The following is an 18,531-nucleotide window of genomic DNA, read 5'->3' as shown; positions in this document are numbered from 1 at the left end:
ACTGCTGCAGTACCGATAGCAGAACCGTAAAGGTCAGAGCTTATCAACACTGCGATCTTGAAGAATGTATCCTCGGGGCTCGTTTAATACTGGAGTTCGGTACCCATCCCTAGGTGTGTTAGTGACAGGTGTGTCACACAAACAGGTGTGCTAGTGACAGGTGTGTTTCAGACAGATGTGTTACAGGCATGTGTGTTACAGACAGGTGTGTTAGTGACAGGTGTATTTCAGACAGGTTTGTTTCAGACAGATGTGTTAGTGACAAGTGTGTCACACAAACAGAAATGTGTGTTTCAGACAAATATGTTACAGGTATGTTTGTTACAGACATGTGCGTTACAGACAGGTTTTACAGACAGGTGTGTTAGTGACAGGTGTGTTACAGACAGGTGTGTCACACAAACAGGTGTGTTAGTGACAGGTGTGTTACAGACAGGTGTGTCACACAGACAGGTGTGTTAGTGACAGGTGTGTCACACAGACAGGTGTGTTAGTGACAGGTGTGTTACAGACAGGTTTTACAGACAGGTGTGTTAGTGACAGGTGTGTTACAGACAGGTGTGTCACACAAACAGGTGTGTTAGTGACAGGTGTGTCACACAAACAGGTGTGTTAGTGACAGGTGTGTTACAGACAGGTGTGTCACACAGACAGGTGTGTTAGTGACAGGTGTGTTACAGACAGGTTTTACAGACAGGTGTGTTAGTGACAGGTGTGTCACACAAACAGGTGTGTTAGTGACAGGTGTGTTAGTGACAGGTGTGTCACACAGACAGGTGTGTTAGTGACAGGTGTGTTACAGACAGGTTTTACAGACAGGTGTGTTAGTGACAGGTGTGTCACACAAACAGGTGTGTTAGTGACAGGTGTGTTAGTGACAGGTGTGTCACACAAACAGGTGTGTTAGTGACAGGTGTGTTAGTGACAGGTGTGTCACACAGACAGGTGTGTTAGTGACAGGTGTGTTACAGACAGGTTTTACAGACAGGTGTGTTAGTGACAGGTGTGTCACACAAACAGGTGTGTTAGTGACAGGTGTGTTACAGACAGGTTTTACAGACAGGTGTGTTAGTGACAGGTGTGTCACACAAACAGGTGTGTTAGTGACAGGCATGGACCGCGGAACACATCTGAACAAGGGGGGGGCCATAATTTCAAGTCACGCGGAGGGGGTGGGGGGGGCATATGCATTGAAACAGACAATATTACTGATGTATTAAATAACGTTGAGGAGCACTTTTTTCATTCCGACGCCACACAGTCACATCTACAGTACACACATGAACACGAACACATGCTTGCTCAGATTAACCCCTCTGGTCCCACTCTAACATTCACACACAACAGGCCAAGCCTATTTACACATAAACGCACAGATGAAACTATAGCAAACAACAAAGTACATCCAGTCCACAACCACAACCAAAACTCATCCTGCTGCCTTGAATCTAAATCAACATCATATTCATTATCATCACAAGTCAGCACTCATATCAGACTGATGTGCAGAGCTGCACACACACACACACACACACACACACACACACACACACTCTCACCCAACAACAAAACAAGTGCAGCTGCGCAGTTACTGAAAAGTAACCAGAACGCTGAATTTCTGACCATTACGGCCCACAACCACAATGTGTATGTCCACTCCCACCCGCACCCACAAAACTCTGAGAATTTATGCCCGCACAATAATAGAGATCCATTGATTTTGTGTCTTCTCCCGTCCCGCAGGAGAAAACACGTCATTTTATAGGCTATTAATAAAGAGATTCATGAGGTTGGTTGTTTCATTCCCCTGGTCTGCATGTCTTTTGACGCACTGGTCAGGAATAGAGCTCTTATTTCGTTGTTTTCATTTAGTTTTTAATGAAATAAAGGCTGTTTCATATTCTATTCTCCTCCTCTGTATTTATGTATTTTTCTACCTTTATATAATCACGCAGTGATTGAGGTTAAGGCAGGCCCAGCGCCAGGATGAAGTTACTGAGGGGGCGGTTAAAAATTACGAGGGGGCAAATCTTTATTATGCAACATAGGTTCACACAGTGAGTTATAAAGAGCGTGCAGACGTGCGTAATAACAGCTCAACGCCGGTGAAACACAATAAACTGCACGTCTTCTTTCATGTTTGTCTCATGACAGATGGAGCTGACAGACAGACAGACAGACAGACAGACAGGTGGAGCAAGCAGCAAACTGGTATGAAAGCTGGTTCAGGGCATATTCGTCCTTTTATGAATAAATATGCAGTGGAACCGCTCATGCATGTGCACCAAGTTCCTGTGTTGACATCCTGTCGCTAGGCTACATCTTCTTCTTCCTCTTTTTCTTTTTCTTCTTCTTCTACTGTTTAATGGGGACCTGCGGGACCCAATCCCAATGCAGCCCTCTATGTCAGAGTACAAAAGTTACCTGGGTCATGGCCCCCCTGGCCCCCCCAGTTCCACGGTCTGTGTTACAGACAAGTGTGTTTGTTGTGTGTTGTTGTGTGGAAGATTATGGGTGTGTATGTTCGGTCCATAATAATCTGCCTGCTGACCCGGCGTGTGTGTGTGTGTGTGTGTGTGTGTGTGTGTGTGTGTGTGTGAGAGAATTATAAATTGAGCTGATCAGCTGTTTGAAACCTGCTGCTGCTGTCGACACACTCACACCTCTACTCCCAGGTCAGTCTCTGCTTTATGCCTTTATTATTAATTCTTTTTTTAATTGATAATTATTTTTATGATCATCGTTATTATTATGATTATTATTATTATAAATGTTATCAGACAGAAGAAATGTGAATTTATGATTTGAAAATTTTATTGATTTTATTCTAAATTCTTTACTTGGTGAATCAGTTTGACTCTTAAATATTATTTCAGTTTGTTTGACAGAAACAGAAAAACAGATTCTTTTGTTTTCTTTGTTAATGAAAGTGAAAATAATTTATTAGTTTTAATTTTACCAGAAAAATATTATTAAAGCAAGACATGAAATCAAACCTGATTTTTAACAGACGATAATCAGGTCATTTCAAACTGAGACCCTGTGTCCTCAGATGAGGTCGCATTCTGGGTTTAATGTTCCTTATACTTCATCCTGCTTCACTCAGACCTGTTGTCCTCCATCATGGACATTTTCTGTCCCATCAAGTGACAGTGAGACCACAATACACTAATCCATTTAAAAACAAGATGGCTGCCATCTCTGCTAAGTCAGTCTGCAGCTGATCCTGAGACACACGTTGACGAGGTCCAAAACCTGATTCGATTTTATGGTTGAATCTTTATTTATGATTCATAGTGTTTGTAGTTTGATATGAAGACACATGAGAGCGATTTATCAACAGGGACAAGACGCTGTTAATTAGCATGCACTCATTTGAGGACGTTGGGACTTTACTGTCATCTCTGTTGAGGACACTAGGACCTTATAATCATCTGGTTTGAGGACGTTTGGACTTTATTATCGTCTCGTTTGAAGATGTTGGGACTTAGTTATTGTCTCATTTGTGGACATTGGAGTTAATAATTGTCTCATTGGAGGACGTTGGGACTTTATTGTCGTCTCGTTTGAGGACACTTGGGACTTTACTTTTGTCTAGTTTGAGGACATTGGGACTTTATTACTGTCTCATTTGAAGACACTGGGACTTTATTATCATCTCATTTAAGGACATTGGGAACTTATTGTCTCATCTGGGGACACCTGGACATTTTGGTCTCAGGAGGTCGAAGATATTTCATGTGTGAGTCCTGTCCTGCAGGTTGAGACGTCTGTCTGTCCGTCAATATGAGTCCTAAACACGTCGTCTTTAAGAAAGTGTCTCGGGACAAGTCGGTAAGTTTTGCACCAACAATTGTTCTGTAGAGACCTGAGGTTGTCAGCTCTGTCCTGTGTTACTGTCTCACTTTGAACGTCATATGGATGCTCTGTCCTCCAGGTGTCCGTCTACATGGGCAAGAGAGACTTTGTGGATCACTGTGATTTTGTGGATCCAGTCGGTGAGTCCTAAAATATGTCTTCCAAAGACAGACATCTGGTTTACGTCTCACTGTCTTATTGTCCATCAACTGTCCACCATTGTTTCCATTAATCCGTCCATCATTGTCTCCATTAATCCATCCATCATTGTCTCCATTAATCCATCCATCATTGTCTACATTAATCCCTCCATCATTGTCTACATTAATCCATCCATCATTGTCTACATTAATCCGTCCATCACTGTCTCCATTAATCCCTCCATCATTGTCTCCATTAATCCATCCATCATTGTTTCCATTAATGCATCCATCATTGTTTCCATTAATCCATCCATCATTGTCTCCATTAATCCATCCATCATTGTCTCCATTAATTCATCCATCATTGTCTCCATTAATCCATCCATCATTGTCTCCATTAATTCATCCATCATTGTCTCCATTAATCCGTCCATCATTGTTTCCATTAATCCGTCCATCATTGTCTCCATTAATCCATCCATCATTGTCTCCCTTAATCCGTCCATTATTGTTTCCATTAATTCATCCATCATTGTCTCCATTAATCCGTCCATCATTGTTTCCATTAATCCGTCCATCATTGTCTCCATTAATCCATCCATCATTGTCTCCCTTAATCCATCCATTATTGTTTCCATTAATCTGTCCGTCATTGTCTCCGTTAATCCATCCATCATTGTCTCCATTAATCCATCCATCATTGTTTCCATTAATCCGTCCATCATTGTCTCCATTAATCCGTCCATCATTGTTTCCATTAATCCGTCTATCATTGTTTCCATTAATCCATCCACCATTGTCTCCATTAATACATCCATCATTGTCTCCATTAATCCGTCCATCATTGTTTCCATTAATCCGTCCATCATTGTCTCCGTTAATCCATCCATCATTGTCTCCATTAATCCATCCATCATTGTCTCCATTAATCCATCCATCATTGTTTCCATTAATCCGTCCATCATTGTCTCCATTAATCCGTCCATCATTGTTTCCATTAATCCGTCCATCATCGTTTCCATTAATCCATCCATCATCGTCTCCATTAATCCATCCATCATTGTCTCCATTAATCCGTCCATCATTGTTTCCATTAATCCGTCCATCATTGTCTCCATTAATCCATCCATCATTGTCTCCATTAATCCGTCCATCATTGTCTCCATTAATCCGTCCATCATTGTTTCCATTAATCCATCCATCATTGTCTACATTAATCCATCCATCATTGTCTCCATTAATCCATCCATCATTGTCTCCATTAATCCGTCCATCATTGTCTCCATTAATCCGTCCATCATTGTCTCCATTAATCTGTCCATCATTGTCTCCATTAATCCGTCCATCATTGTTTCCATTAATCTGTCCATCATTGTCTCCATTAATCCGTCCATCATTGTCTCCATTAATCCGTCCATCAGCAAACATTCACATCTAACAGGCTCAAGATAATGATGTCATCTGAAAATCTGATGACATGATTGTTGGGATGTGAACTCCCACATTCACTGGTGTACAGTGTAAAGAGTACAGGAGACGTGACACAGCCCTGAGGCACACCTGTGCTCCACTGTGTCACTGCTGAGAGGGAGCTGTTCACTCTTATTCGTTGGGTCGTATTCGTTAAGAAAGAATAAAACCATTTAATGATAAAAGAATTCACCTTCATGCTGATTAACTTCTGAATGGTCAGGTCGGGTTGGACTGTGTTAAAAGCTGAACTAAAATCTGCAAATAACACTCTAGCATATGCTAGACATAAAAACACATAAAAACATGGTAAGACAGTACGTAACATGGAGACAATACAAGTAACATGCACACAGACAGCAGTTACCGAGCAGTATGCTAGCACACACCAAGTCAACAAGACTGCCAGCTGACTCCCATTAATAATTATGCTAAATAAGATAGAATAAGCTAAAAATAATAAATATGATATGAGTTCTGGGCACAGTGACCAGTAAAGTGCACAGAGTGACAGGAAGACACACAGTGTCTGGTAAAGTGCAATCTCTCAAGAAGCGATCAAGAAAAAAGTGCCAGTCAATATAAAGCATAAACAATGATAACAACAACAAACAACAGTGAGTAACTTAAGACATCCGGCAGCCACAGGTTGTGTGTGACTGTTGAGTGACCGTTGTAAAATGGGACATCAGGCAGCAGATAATTCCACAGCACAACTTTTTAACAAAAAGGCAGGCAGGCTGTCGAGACCTGTTGATTTTCTTTTGCAAGCTTTGCTAAAGACATTCTGCACCTGCTGAGGTGAAATTAAGAGGTCACATTTCCCTGTAGGATTCATCGTGTCTGAAATCTCCCTCCCCTTCAAGGAGAAGTCCTGATCCTCAAACCTGAGGAAGAAGTCGTTTAGTTCATTTGCCCTGCCTGAATCATCTAAGGTTGCTCGCTGTTTCTTACATGGGGTCATATTAGTTATGTTCATGCAGTCCCATAACCTCCTGTTATCCATGGCTCTAAAGCTTTGTTCAGTGTCAGAGTGATGAAGCTCATCAAGCTCTAAACTCTGAAACATGCTCCAGTCAGTGCTGAGGAAGCAGCTCCTCAGTGTTCCAATGCTGTCCTCAGTCCACGTCAGCATCACGTCAGGGCTTGGTTGACTTCAGCACTGATTTATAAGTGGGCATAAGATGCACCCTTGAGTGATCCGAGTTAGCGATGGGAGGAAGGGTAAATGACCTGAAGGCATTAACTATGTTTCCAAAGCAATTATCCAGTGTTTTTGAGTTTCTGCTGACACCCTTTACGTATTGTTGAAACCCCGGTAGTGCTGGCTCCAGTTTACAATGGTTCATTTCCCCAAGTACAAAAACCGGGGCCCCCGGAGAACGCTGGAGTTGGGAGTGAACACATTCAGATATAAGATTAGCAGCTCTAGGGAGATAAAAGGGACGCATAGATACACATAGAAGCTCCAGATCAGGACTGCACAGACTCTGTCTTAAGCCCTATTCGGATGGGATTAGTTTTACATAGGGACGAGGGGCAAAGTAATAATTACCAGAGATTTTGGTCCCGTCCGAATGTGCCATGTCAGTAATCATTACTGCACGATGTCAGTAATCATTACCGCGACTTTTACCTTCTGTAAAAGGGTCCCGGACAATTACCTCACGTAATACTAATCCCGTGCGAATAGACCAGCAGTAAACATGTGTGTTAGGGCTGTCAAAAAAAAAATCGAAGTTAGAAATATATTCGAATATATATATATTTTTTTATAAGTTCGAACCTAAATTTGGTAACTCGAATATCATTAATAATTAATTAATACTATTAATAATGTTGTATATCACGGCAAATCCCGTTCAGGCGGAGATGGCTCGCGCACAAGCCGGGCCAGAGAGGGACGCAGGGGGAGGGAGAGGCGCTGACGGAGGAGCCCGCTGCACCAACACCACCCACTGCGCTGTCCGCGATGTGTGACCTGTTCGGGGAGACAGACAGGGAGAGTGTTGCACCTGCTGCCTCCCTGCCTACCCTTTCTGAAGAAGAGATGAAACGTTACCAGAAAGAGACACCACTACGAGCCGACCAGGATCCACTCTGGTGGTGGAAAACTACAGGCACACTGAAGTATCCAAACATTGCTCAGATAGCGAGGCAGAAGTTGGTCATACCGGGCGCTTCAGTGAGGTCAGAACGGGTGTTTTCATCCGAGTGTCACGTTCATACTGCGCCAACAATAAACATCTTATTTTTTATGGGTTTTTTTGTAAAATAAATAAATAAATAATAATAATAACAAATTCTAATATTATTTGAACTCTACTAAATTAATTCGAAAATATTCAAACTCAATTTCATGGTGCTTTTGACAGTCCTATCATACGCACATGACGGCAGGAGGGGACGGCGGTGCGTGAATGGATTTACCCCTCCCACTTGTGGTAGTTTTACTGATATTTCTTATCCCATGCGAATCGGCCATTAATATTACTGACGTCCTGTGGTAAAGTGACATTACCCCACGTGCCGATGTAAAACTAATCCCGTCCGAATAGAGCTTTACTGTATATTGCTTGCACCAGTTATTACTTACATAGACAATTAACCCCCCACCTCTTGATTTCCCTGATGAATCATTTCTGTCCGCACAGACGCAGGAGAAGCCCTCCAGCTCCACCGGGGTGTCCTGACGGAGCCATGTCTCCGTCAGTGCGATAACGCTCGATTCTCTTTGTTGATGGCAAAATCTTCTGTTTACCCGGAGCTCGTCCATTTTACAGCGCAGCGACCTTACGTTGCTTAATATAATTGAGGGCAGCGGTGGTCTGTTACCACATCTGCAGAGCTGCTGTCTGACGCCCCCTCTCCTGACCCTCTTTCTCTGCTGTGATTTCGCCGCTGGCTTCGCTTTAATGTACTCTGGCAGGTGGTCTGGGGGTGCTTGGCTTTTGTCCCACAGAGCAAGCACCGCCTCCCCAGAGTACACAAGGTGACATTCCACCTGTGGGGATGATGAGGACAAGATCACCCCCGAAAGTTCACCCACCATCAGGAGAAGAATCAGCAGGGTCAGGAGCGTCGTCATGGCTGTGTCGTTACTGACCTTAGAGCTGTCGCTGCAGTGTCCAGCTGCTGGGCTATTGCCCTCGGCACCCACCCGCTGGACACTGTATACTCCTCGAACGCCCCACCTCCACCGCCACGGACCAGGAGCTTTGTTAGGTGGGTCGCGACCGGTTGTGCAATCGCTGTGGTGACAAGCTGCCCAGCTGTCTGGTTGAAGATCCAGCTGCTAGGCAACGGCCACATTGTCTCCCAGCGTGGTGTAAAACAGAAATAACGTAGAAACATAAATAAATGCAAAAAGCGCAATATGCAGCCGCAGCACTACAGCCCAGATTGCCAGCAGAGCAGCGCCCCGGAAGACTAACAGTTTCCCCCTGCCTCCAGTCTTTGTGCTAAGCTAAACTAACAGTTTCCCCCTGCCTCCAGTCTTTATGCTAAGCTAGGCTAACAGCGTCCCCCTGTGTGTTTCAGATGGAGTTATTGTGATCGACCCAGTGCAGCTCAAAGGAAAGAAAGGTAGGTAAAGGTCAAACCAGCGACAGGTGACTGTCAGATTGATACTCTGCATTCAAACACTCAGAGTTCTCCAACCAGAATCAGACCCAGCCAGAGGTCTGTATCATGAACATGCTCAGTGAGACAGTGTCTCTGTCCCTGATGGACAGAAACATATCCATATGTGAAAATGTCTAATGAATGAAGTCGGTCAGCTGAAAACACAACATGAACTCAGACTGATGACAGAGAAGACAAAATCCAGAGACTGTCCTCAACATGGCTTCCTGTCCTGGGAAAAAGTCCACAGCCAAAAGAGGAAGTAAAAATGGGAGGAGGTCATCAAATAAAACTGTAGCTTCACTTCCTGTTACGACACAGAGCAGTTTTTATTGGACAGGAAAATGATGAATATGTTGGCAACAGTTAGACCCGTGAGGACAGGAGGAAGTATGTGGTATGTGTTGCAAAGAGTCTGGATTAGTGCAGTGGAAGTTTAGTTATATGTAAGACTCTGTCTGAGAACAGCATTAGCAAACTAACATTAGCCTGAATGATCTTGAATGTGTGTATCAAGCTAGAGCCACTCAGAGGGCAAAGGTCATTCTGGTGAACCCTCTCCATCCTCTTCATGCAGAGTTTCAGCTTCTTCCATCTAAGAAAAGGTCTACTTTCCCCTGTAGGGCCAAATCAAGCAGGTACCTTACATCCTTTGTTCCATCTGCCAGTAGCTTTGTAAGTAAGCTGTAGGCCAGCTTGTTGGGAACTATATAGCTGTGAAACTGAGATGACTGGGTGTTTATCTGTAATGTTTTATACTGTTATGTAAGATTTATGGTGTTGTTATCATGTGAGATATGCATGTCAAATCAAATCAAATCAAATCACAACAAACCCAGGACCTAACTGCAATAATCACAACAATGGCTCAATAACAGCATTAAATCACAATCGACAGAGTTGAAGTCTTGCTCAGCCTGCACAGCTGTGATAAAGCTATGCCCAGTTGTTACATTACCAGTCCTTCAATGGATGAAAGGAAAAGTCTCTTTGTGGTGTGCTGCTTCTGTTAGCAGGCAGAGGAAGGCTGGAAGGAGCATTGGTTCCAGATTCATGACATCACAGGGTCACATGTCACTGTGACAGTAGTGCCCAATCAAGTTTGAAAACTGGGACAGGGGCCGAACTCTGTCATTTGTTTGAGGAACAGAGAAGATGCGGCATCAGCCACATTTCAGATGGAAAGACCCAGACAAACCTCCCCATGTCCAGTCTAGATCTCAACACGACGAATCATCTGTGGTTCACCGAGTCCCAACAACGTCATTAAAGAACTGTCTAAAGTGTGACTTTAGGGAAAGACATACACACAGTCTCAGATTTTCTGGATCCAGCAGGTTATTCCCACGTCATCACAGTTTAGATCTTCTGGTACCAGAATATTTTTACATCGTTGTGTTTCTGATCGGACTCAAATAACTTTTTCACCTCTGAATAAACTAAAGCTGAACATGAAGACGTATCCCTGTAAAATGTCTTTACTGTTAACGTGACATCTGTTTGTGTCCTTAGTGTTCGTGATGCTGTCCTGTACGTTTCGTTACGGCCGTCAGGACATGGATGTGATGGGCGTGGCCTTCAGGAGGGACCTGTTCGTGGTAACACGGCAGGTTTACCCCGAGCTGCAGGACAAAGACAAGCTGACTCACACCAAGATCCAGCAGAAGCTGCTGCAAAAGCTGGGGGACAACGCCTTCCCCTTCTTCTTCGAGGTGAGACACTGAGACATCAAGACACATCATGGGTCTGCAGTGGTGTCTTAGAGCTGGTTGGACAGGAAACCTCCAGGGCAAGGTGTTCAGGAGGACATCCTGAGTCCCTGTGTCCTCGGATGAGGACGTCACATTTTGTGTCTGCCACTCCTTATACTTCATCCTGCTTCACTCAGACCTGTTGTCCTCCCTCGTGGACACTTTCTGTCCCATTTAGTGGTAGTCAGACCACAACACACTAATCCATGTAAAAACAAGATGGCTGCCAGTTGAAACTTTATTTATGATTCATAGTATTTGTAGTTTGATATGACGACACATGAGACCGATTTATCAACAGGGACAAGACGCTGTTAATTAGGACGTACTCGTTTGAGGACAGTGGGACTTATTTATTGACTAGTTTGAGGACATTAGGATGTGTTTTGTCTGAAGACAGTGTAGTGTCTCCAGGTGGGTCTGTCCTCCTGTCCTGTCCTGATGATTCAGTGTCTTTGTTTAGTTTCCAGACAACTTGCCGTGTTCCGTTGCTCTGCAGCCCGGACCATCTGACGTGGGAAAGGTAATGATGTCATCACGTCACCTTCATGTCTTTAAAATACCATCAGGACATCAGAGGGCGGATGTTTGACGGTGTCTCTGTGTCTCTGACAGAAATGTGCAGTGGAGTTTGAGGTGAAAGCTTTCTGTGGTGAGACCCAGGACGAGAAGATCGACAAACAGTGAGTCGCAGAACGTTCTCCATGTTCCTGTTAGAACACGATCCACAGAGTCCTGGATCCAGGATCCAGTCCTGTGGACCGAGTCTTTAGAGTCTGGTTATGATCCAGTCCTCTGGACCGAGTCTCATTCTGGTGTGTTCACACCTGCACAATCCAACCTGAGTTTGACTGAACCAAACCAAACAGGATAGGTGTGAACGCAGCCTGAGACATGTGAAGTTTAGTTATTGATCGGTTCCTTCTGATCAATAGATATAAATATGTATCATCTTTGTAACAGTGGAAGCTTACAGAGTGGTTTCTAATGATGTTAACTAATGCCTGGTTCACACTACATGATATCAGCCTGGTTACAACCCGACGCAGCATGGTACGGTGCTGCTCGGATCGTGAATCATGATCGTGAGTGTAGTATGCGATAATCCATGGTTTCATCTGGTGTAGTGTGTCATAGTAGACGACAACCGATGCCATGTCTGGGAAGCCTCACAACGTTCTGACAGAAAGTCTAGCATGTTTGATTTCCTTTTTGTCTTCCACGACTTCTCCCGTCAGAGCCCAGCCTTTGAGATATTTCCTGTAGGGATGTTAGCACACAGAGTAAAGAGGAAACAGCAGAGGCACTTTATCAACTCGCTGAGTACTGCCATTAGCATCAAGCTAGCAGAGAATGTTCTTTCTTCATAATGGAGGATATAAAGGAATCAAACTCACAGATAGTGTCTGGGCCTTTACTCAGCACAGCTGCAGAGGCTACCAGCTGCATCTCAAACACACCACACCATTTATCATTCTCACAGTCAACACTTCCTGTTTCTGTTTCAAATTAAAAGCCCCTTATCATTTCAGTCATTTTCTAAAAAGGCTTTCATTGTGAAACATTTGCAGGAACTTCCTGTGGAGGATTTAGTGACTGTCATAGTTTTCATTTGGTACTTCAGATGTAGCTCCGCCCACCTGGTGACAGTTTTTATGTTACCACAGTAACAGACACAGTGACTGAGATAATAATAATAATAATAATAATAATAATAGGACGTGAATAATCTGATGACATCACACATTGTCATGACAGGCGACCGGTGATGATTGGTGTGGACCAATATGTAGTCTGTCATTTCTGTCGGCCAAGTCACGGCACGGTTTTGTGACTCCATAGTCACCTGATGTGTAGTGTGAACCAGGCGTTAGGGAAGCAGATATAAAGTGAACAGAGCCGGTCCGAGCTCAGAACCATGTGGAACTCCAAAACAAACTTTAGTACATAAAGATGATGATGATGATCATCATCATCATCCTCCTCCTCATCATCATCATCATCATCAGTGAGGTGACCTGACATTGTGTTTACAGGAGTTCAGTTCGTCTCACCATCCGTAAGATCCAGTACAGTCCAGAGGACAGTAAAGTCATCCCCACAGCAGAGACAACCTTCGAGTTCCTGATGTCTGAGAAACCGCTGCATGTCAAACTGAGCATGCCCAAAGAGGTCTGTCTGTCTGTCTGTCTGTCTGTCTGTCCGTCCATCCTTCCGTCCGTCCGTCCGTCTGTCCATCTGTCTGTCTATCTCCCACCTGCCTCTATATCTGTCCATCTGTCTCTGACCTGTCCCTCCCCCTGTCTGTATTTCTCTGACCTGTCTCTACCTGTCTGTCTGTCTCTTACCTGTCCCTCCACCTGTCTGTCCACAGACATTCTACCATGGTGAACCCGTCAGAGTCAATGCAGAAATCAACAACTCGTCCAGCAGGAACATCAAAGACATCAGCGTGTCAGGTGACCTCATACCTGTTGTCTCTAACACACCTGTGTCTCTAACATACCTGTGTCCATCGGGTGACCTCACACCTGTTGTCTCTAATGCACCTGTTGTCTCTAATGCACCTGTGTCAATCGGGTGACCTCATAACTGTTGTCTCTAACGCACCTGTCATCTCTAACACACCTGTTGTCTCTAACACACCTGTTGTCTCTAATGCACCTGTTGTCTCTAATGCACCTGTTGTCTCTAACGCACCTGTCATCTCTAACGCACCTGTCATCTCTAACACACCTGTTGTCTCTAACACACCTGTTGTCTCTAATGCACCTGTTGTCTCTAATGCACCTGTTGTCTCTAACATATCTGTCATCTCTAACATACCTGAGTCCACAGTCTCCTGGATTTGGAGTCGTGGACGTGTCGCTCTGGGGGCGGGGCAGATTATGTCTTTTCTCTCTGGTCGTTTTATGTTCCAGCCAATCACAGCGCTGCTTGAGTCATCACACCTGTTGATTTATGAAAGTAACTTTCTTCTTCCTCTGTTCAGGTAGACATGATCAGATTAATAATGTGTCATTTCCTGTTTAGTCGAACAGGTGACGAACGTTGTTCTTTACTCCAACGACAAGTACGTCAAATCAGTGGCCAAAGAAGAGACCAGGTGAGTCCAACACACACAGGTACTTCCTGTCAGGCTTTTATTTTGACATCCTGTCTGAAGAAGGTTTAAAACCTCAGTGTGCAGGAATGTCTCTCATCTAATGTTGAAATCATATGTTGCATTCACACACACAGCGCACTCTAGCGCCTCACTGTTTCAAACGCGTATTGCAACTACGGTAGCCTCTGTGTACCAAAAAGCTATGATAACATTGATGCAACCATGTTGTCCAATACTTCATGGAGTATTCAGTCAGGCTGCTACACAGACACACGTGACGCCAGGTGACAAACCCCCTCCTCACCATGCTGGCTGTGTTTACAGCGTAGGACTGTTGGGGCGGGTGTAAATCCAAACAAACCAATCATGTCTGGTCTTTTGACGACTGACAAGTGGCTCAACCTCACACACCTCATCCCTCTCCTCACATCACTGGCCTGTGACTGCATTACCTTTCTCCTTCAGCAGCTCTCTCCACCTGGGAAAGGCTGCCTCGATGTTGACCCTCGTTTTTTGAATTCGCCGCTCACGTTGCCTTTTTGATTCCCTTTGCACTTTCTTGGCGATGAGCATTGCGTCTCCCGCGATGCTGCATGTGCATGACCCTGCACTATGCTCAGAGAGTGGGACTGTGTTATGCTGCAGTAGTGCCGGGGTCGTAGCGAAGCGCCTCTTGATCCTCTCCTTCGGCTCCTCAGTCACGCAGCGCTGGCCTAAGGCGGGGCTGTATGTCCCTCGCTGGCGGAGGTATTCTCAAGATGGTGAAATGTTATGGAAGACGACTCAGCCACACAATGTACAAACAAATCTGAAATTCTCCTCTTACGAGAATAAATCAGATTATTGGTGGAGGTAATGAAACACCAGTGATGACATGTTTATGAATGCAGACATCGACTTCTGCCAATAAACAACTAATGTGTGTGTGTGTGTGTGTGTGTGTGTGTGTGTGTGTATATCTGTGTGTGTATCTGTATGTGTGCATGTGTGTGTATATCTGTGTGTATATCTGTATGTGTGCGTGTGTGTGTGTGTGTGTATATCTGTGTGTGTGTGTGTGTGTGTGTGTGTGTGTATCTGTGTGTATATCTGTATGTGTGTGTGTGTGTATCTGTGTGTATATCTGTGTGTGTGTGTGTGTGTGTGTGTGTGTGTGTGTGTGTATATCTGTGTCTATATCTGTGTGTGTGTGTGTGTGTGTGTGTGTGTGTGTATATCTGTGTCTATATCTGTGTGTGTGTGTGTGTGTGTGTGCAGTGACTCCGCCCCCTCAGGTACCACCCTGAAGAAGGAGTACACTCTGTATCCTCTGCTGGCTCACAACAAAGATCGCAGAGGACTCGCTTTGGACGGACGCCTCAAACATGAGGACACCAACCTGGCTTCTTCCAGCATGTAGGACACTGAGAGACACCCACACAATGTCCACGTGTCTCTGACACCAACTACAGGACTGACTGTCACTGTGTGTCTCTGTCTCAGGGTGAAGCAGGAGGTGTTGAAGGAGGTCCAGGGAATGTTGGTGTCCTATAAGGTGGTGCTGAGGATGATCGCCTCAGGGTGAGTCTGAGCCACTTGGCATGCTGGGAACACGGCTCACCTGTCCTTCAGGAAGCCTCAGTTAAACTTCCTGTTTATCACATGACCAAAACACACACACCACTGTTCACTGTGACATTTTAATGAGTGTAAAATTGGATTGTTCCTGAAGGCATCGTGTGTTTGTGTTGACAGGACGGTGGGATCCAGTGAAGTGTCTCTGGAGCTGCCATTTAAACTGATGAACCCCAAACCTGAACCAGGTACGCCCCTGATCCTCTTCATCCTTCTGGTCCTCCTCCTCTTCCTCCTCCTCCTCCTCCTGTATGTGTGATAAGCAGTTTGTAGTATCGCTGACAGCAGCGATCTGTTTGTCAGATTAACATCCTGCTGATTGATACAGATTAACACACACACACACACACACACACACACATATGTGATCTATAATCATCATATGACCCCGCCCCCTTACACTGACTCCGCCCGTCTTGCCTGACCCCGCCCCGCATGGGTGTACAGATCAGTACCATATATAATTAGACTGAATATGTTAATGAGCAGCAGGTCAGTCATTAAACTGACTTTACGTGACTGCTCTTTGTGTTTTCTCTCTGTGTTAGCATGAATTTTATTCATACCTTAGCATGTATGTTAGCATGTACAGTATAGTAGAATGCATCTTAGCCCACATCTTAGCATGAATGTTAGCATGGTTCTTTGTATGTATGTTAGCTTGTACAGTATATTAGCATATATGTTAGCATGTACAGTATATTAGAATGTGTCTTAGCCCGCATCTTAGCGTGTATGTTAGCAAGTATGATATATAAGCATGTATGTTAGCATATACAGTATATTAGCATGTATTGTATTCCTGTACAGTATATTCGGATGTATTTTAGCCCATACCTTAGCATGTATCTTAGCATGTACAGTATATTAGCAGGTAGTCTAGCCGTATATTAGCATGGATGTTAGAATGTACTTTATATTAGCATGTATCTTAATCTGTATATTCGCTTATATCTTAACATGTACAGTATATTAGCATGTAATTTAGTCCATATCTTAGTATGTGTAGTATATTGGAGTGTATTTTAGCCCGTATCTTAGCATGTTTGTTAGCATGTGTAATATATTAGTGTATTTTAGCCCATATCTTTACATGTATGTTAGCATGGCTCTTAGCATGTATGTTAGCATGTACAGTATTTCAGAATGTATCTTAGTATGAGTGGTATGTTAGCATGTTAGCTTGTGTGTTAGCATGTATAAGTCCTTAAGGAGGAGATTTAATAAATAATACACCGTCAACAGATTTTTCAGATCAACACAAACAGACTTTAAATTCCAGCTTTCAAACTTTAAATTATTTTCTCCATCTTTAATTTATTTTTTCAGGAAAATAATAACTTTTTCTTTTTTTTGTTTCCTGTCTGAACTGTGATGGCAGCCAAAGAGAGGTGAGATCATTCATCTCTTATTTTACCTGTGTTTGACTTCCTGTCTGTGTCTCACCTGGAGAAATTCAGACTGATCCCAGGTCAGGTCAGAGTCACAGCTGAGCTCAGGTCAGACACACAGCTGATCTCAGGTCAGCGTCACAGCTGATCTCAGGTCAGACACACAGCTGATCTCTGGTCACGGTCACAGCTGATCTCTGATCAGTCACAGCTGATCTCCGGTCAGAGTCACAGCTGATCTCAGGTTAGAGACACACAGCTGATCTCTGATCCGAGTCACAGCTGATCTCAGGTTAGAGACACACAGCTGATCTCTGATCAGAGTCACAGCTGATATCAGGTCAGAGACACACAGCTGATCTCAGGTCAGAGTCACAGCTGATCTCAGGACAGCGTCACAGCTGATCTCAGGTCAGAGTCATAGCTGATCTCTGGTCAGAAGTGTCTCTGTGTCTCCATGTCTCCATGTCTTCATGTCTTTGTGTCTTCATGTCTCCATGTCTTTGTGTCTTCATGTCTCCATGTCTCTGTGTCTTCATGTCTCTGTGTCTCCGTGTGTCCAGCGAACCAGACGACATGGTGTTTGAGGAGTTTAAACGAGCCTACCTGAAGGGCGTCGTTTACGGAGACGACGACGAGTCTCCCACTGAGGCGTGACCTACAAAGATGGCTGTCACAGACTGGACTGAGGACAAAATAATTCAATGTGTCCATGATGTCTCCTGTAGCGTCCCCCTGTAGGACAAACTGTGTAACTGTTCAGACTGGACACAGATAAATGATGAATGTAGATTTGTTATAAACATGATTGTTAATCTCATTTATTGATCATAACAATAATATTGATGATAGTAATAATAATAATGTGTGTAGAGTCTTTAAATCTAAAACATGTTTACTGATATGAGATGATGATGTTTATCAGTTTGTGTTTATTAGTTGTGTTGAAGCTACTGTAGTGACACCTGTGTGTGAAGGTAATAAGAAGCGTGTAGCTGTCCTGTTAAATGTCCTGCGTCAGTGTAGTACTAAGTGTGATCAGTCTGCTTCCTGTCAGAGAAATATAGTTTCTGTTTTTGAGTTTTACATTTCTTTATTTGATGTTAGTGAACACATGAATTTATGTCTTTATGATGAAGATTTAATAAATCGATCACTGAGAACAGGAACCAAATGTGTCACTGACAGATTTTTTAGACGGCTGTTATTGAACATGAACACACAGAACATACTTGTAATGTTACGTAGCTTTGGTTTAGCAAAGTGAAGTTACATTGGCTGAGTCAACCCTGTTTCACTCAGAAGTCGTGAAATAGCAGCGCTTGTTCAGAAACTCACGCTGTCAGACAGTGGTGAAAAGAAGCTGTCCTTTCATGTCTAAATGATACGCAGCTGGTCAACGTTATTGTGCAACGGCACCCAACGTGGAAGGGGTGGGGGATGGGTCCAACAACCACCGACTTTCACCAAGGAGGCCTGTGTTCACTTCCTGTAAGATTATAAAACCAAACCCTGTTCTTTTTTCCTAAACCCTACCACGTGTGTGTGTTGGCTAAAAATAACCACCTGTGTGT

The 18,531-nt window shown here is 43.9% G+C and overlaps 1 protein-coding gene across 1 annotated transcript; it reads left to right on the top strand.

Annotated features, from left to right (window-relative positions):
* The first annotated feature begins 3,757 nt into the window (after nucleotides 1–3,757).
* Nucleotides 3,758–18,094, top strand: LOC125888600 (S-arrestin-like). The gene is made up of 14 exons (XM_049576037.1): nucleotides 3,758–3,834; nucleotides 3,938–3,998; nucleotides 9,012–9,056; nucleotides 10,608–10,807; nucleotides 11,310–11,369; nucleotides 11,462–11,529; nucleotides 12,883–13,018; nucleotides 13,221–13,305; nucleotides 13,880–13,952; nucleotides 15,210–15,347; nucleotides 15,435–15,512; nucleotides 15,687–15,754; nucleotides 16,948–16,957; nucleotides 17,521–18,094. The coding sequence occupies exons 1-14, from the start codon at nucleotides 3,787–3,789 to the stop codon at nucleotides 17,612–17,614; spliced, it is 1,164 nt and encodes a 387-aa protein (XP_049431994.1). The 5' UTR covers nucleotides 3,758–3,786; the 3' UTR covers nucleotides 17,615–18,094.
* Nucleotides 18,095–18,531: the final 437 nt, after the last annotated feature.

This window comes from Epinephelus fuscoguttatus, linkage group LG5 (assembly GCF_011397635.1).
Source record: "Epinephelus fuscoguttatus linkage group LG5, E.fuscoguttatus.final_Chr_v1".
Taxonomy (NCBI): Eukaryota; Metazoa; Chordata; class Actinopteri; order Perciformes; family Serranidae; genus Epinephelus; species Epinephelus fuscoguttatus.
The sequence above is the reverse complement of the archived record's forward strand: the minus strand, read 5'-3'. Positions and strand labels throughout refer to the sequence as shown.

What these genes read in the sequence shown, in the direction of transcription:
- LOC125888600 (XM_049576037.1), top strand. Translation starts at nt 3,787, where the DNA reads ATGAGTCCTAAACACGTCGTCTTTAAGAAAGTGTCTCGGGACAAGTCG. An exon ending in CAAAGACATCAGCGTGTCAG is followed by an intron (nt 13,306 to 13,879) that starts GTGACCTCATAC and finishes TTTCCTGTTTAG; the next exon opens with TCGAACAGGTGACGAACGTT. An exon ending in GTGGCCAAAGAAGAGACCAG is followed by an intron (nt 13,953 to 15,209) that starts GTGAGTCCAACA and finishes GTGTGTGTGCAG; the next exon opens with TGACTCCGCCCCCTCAGGTA.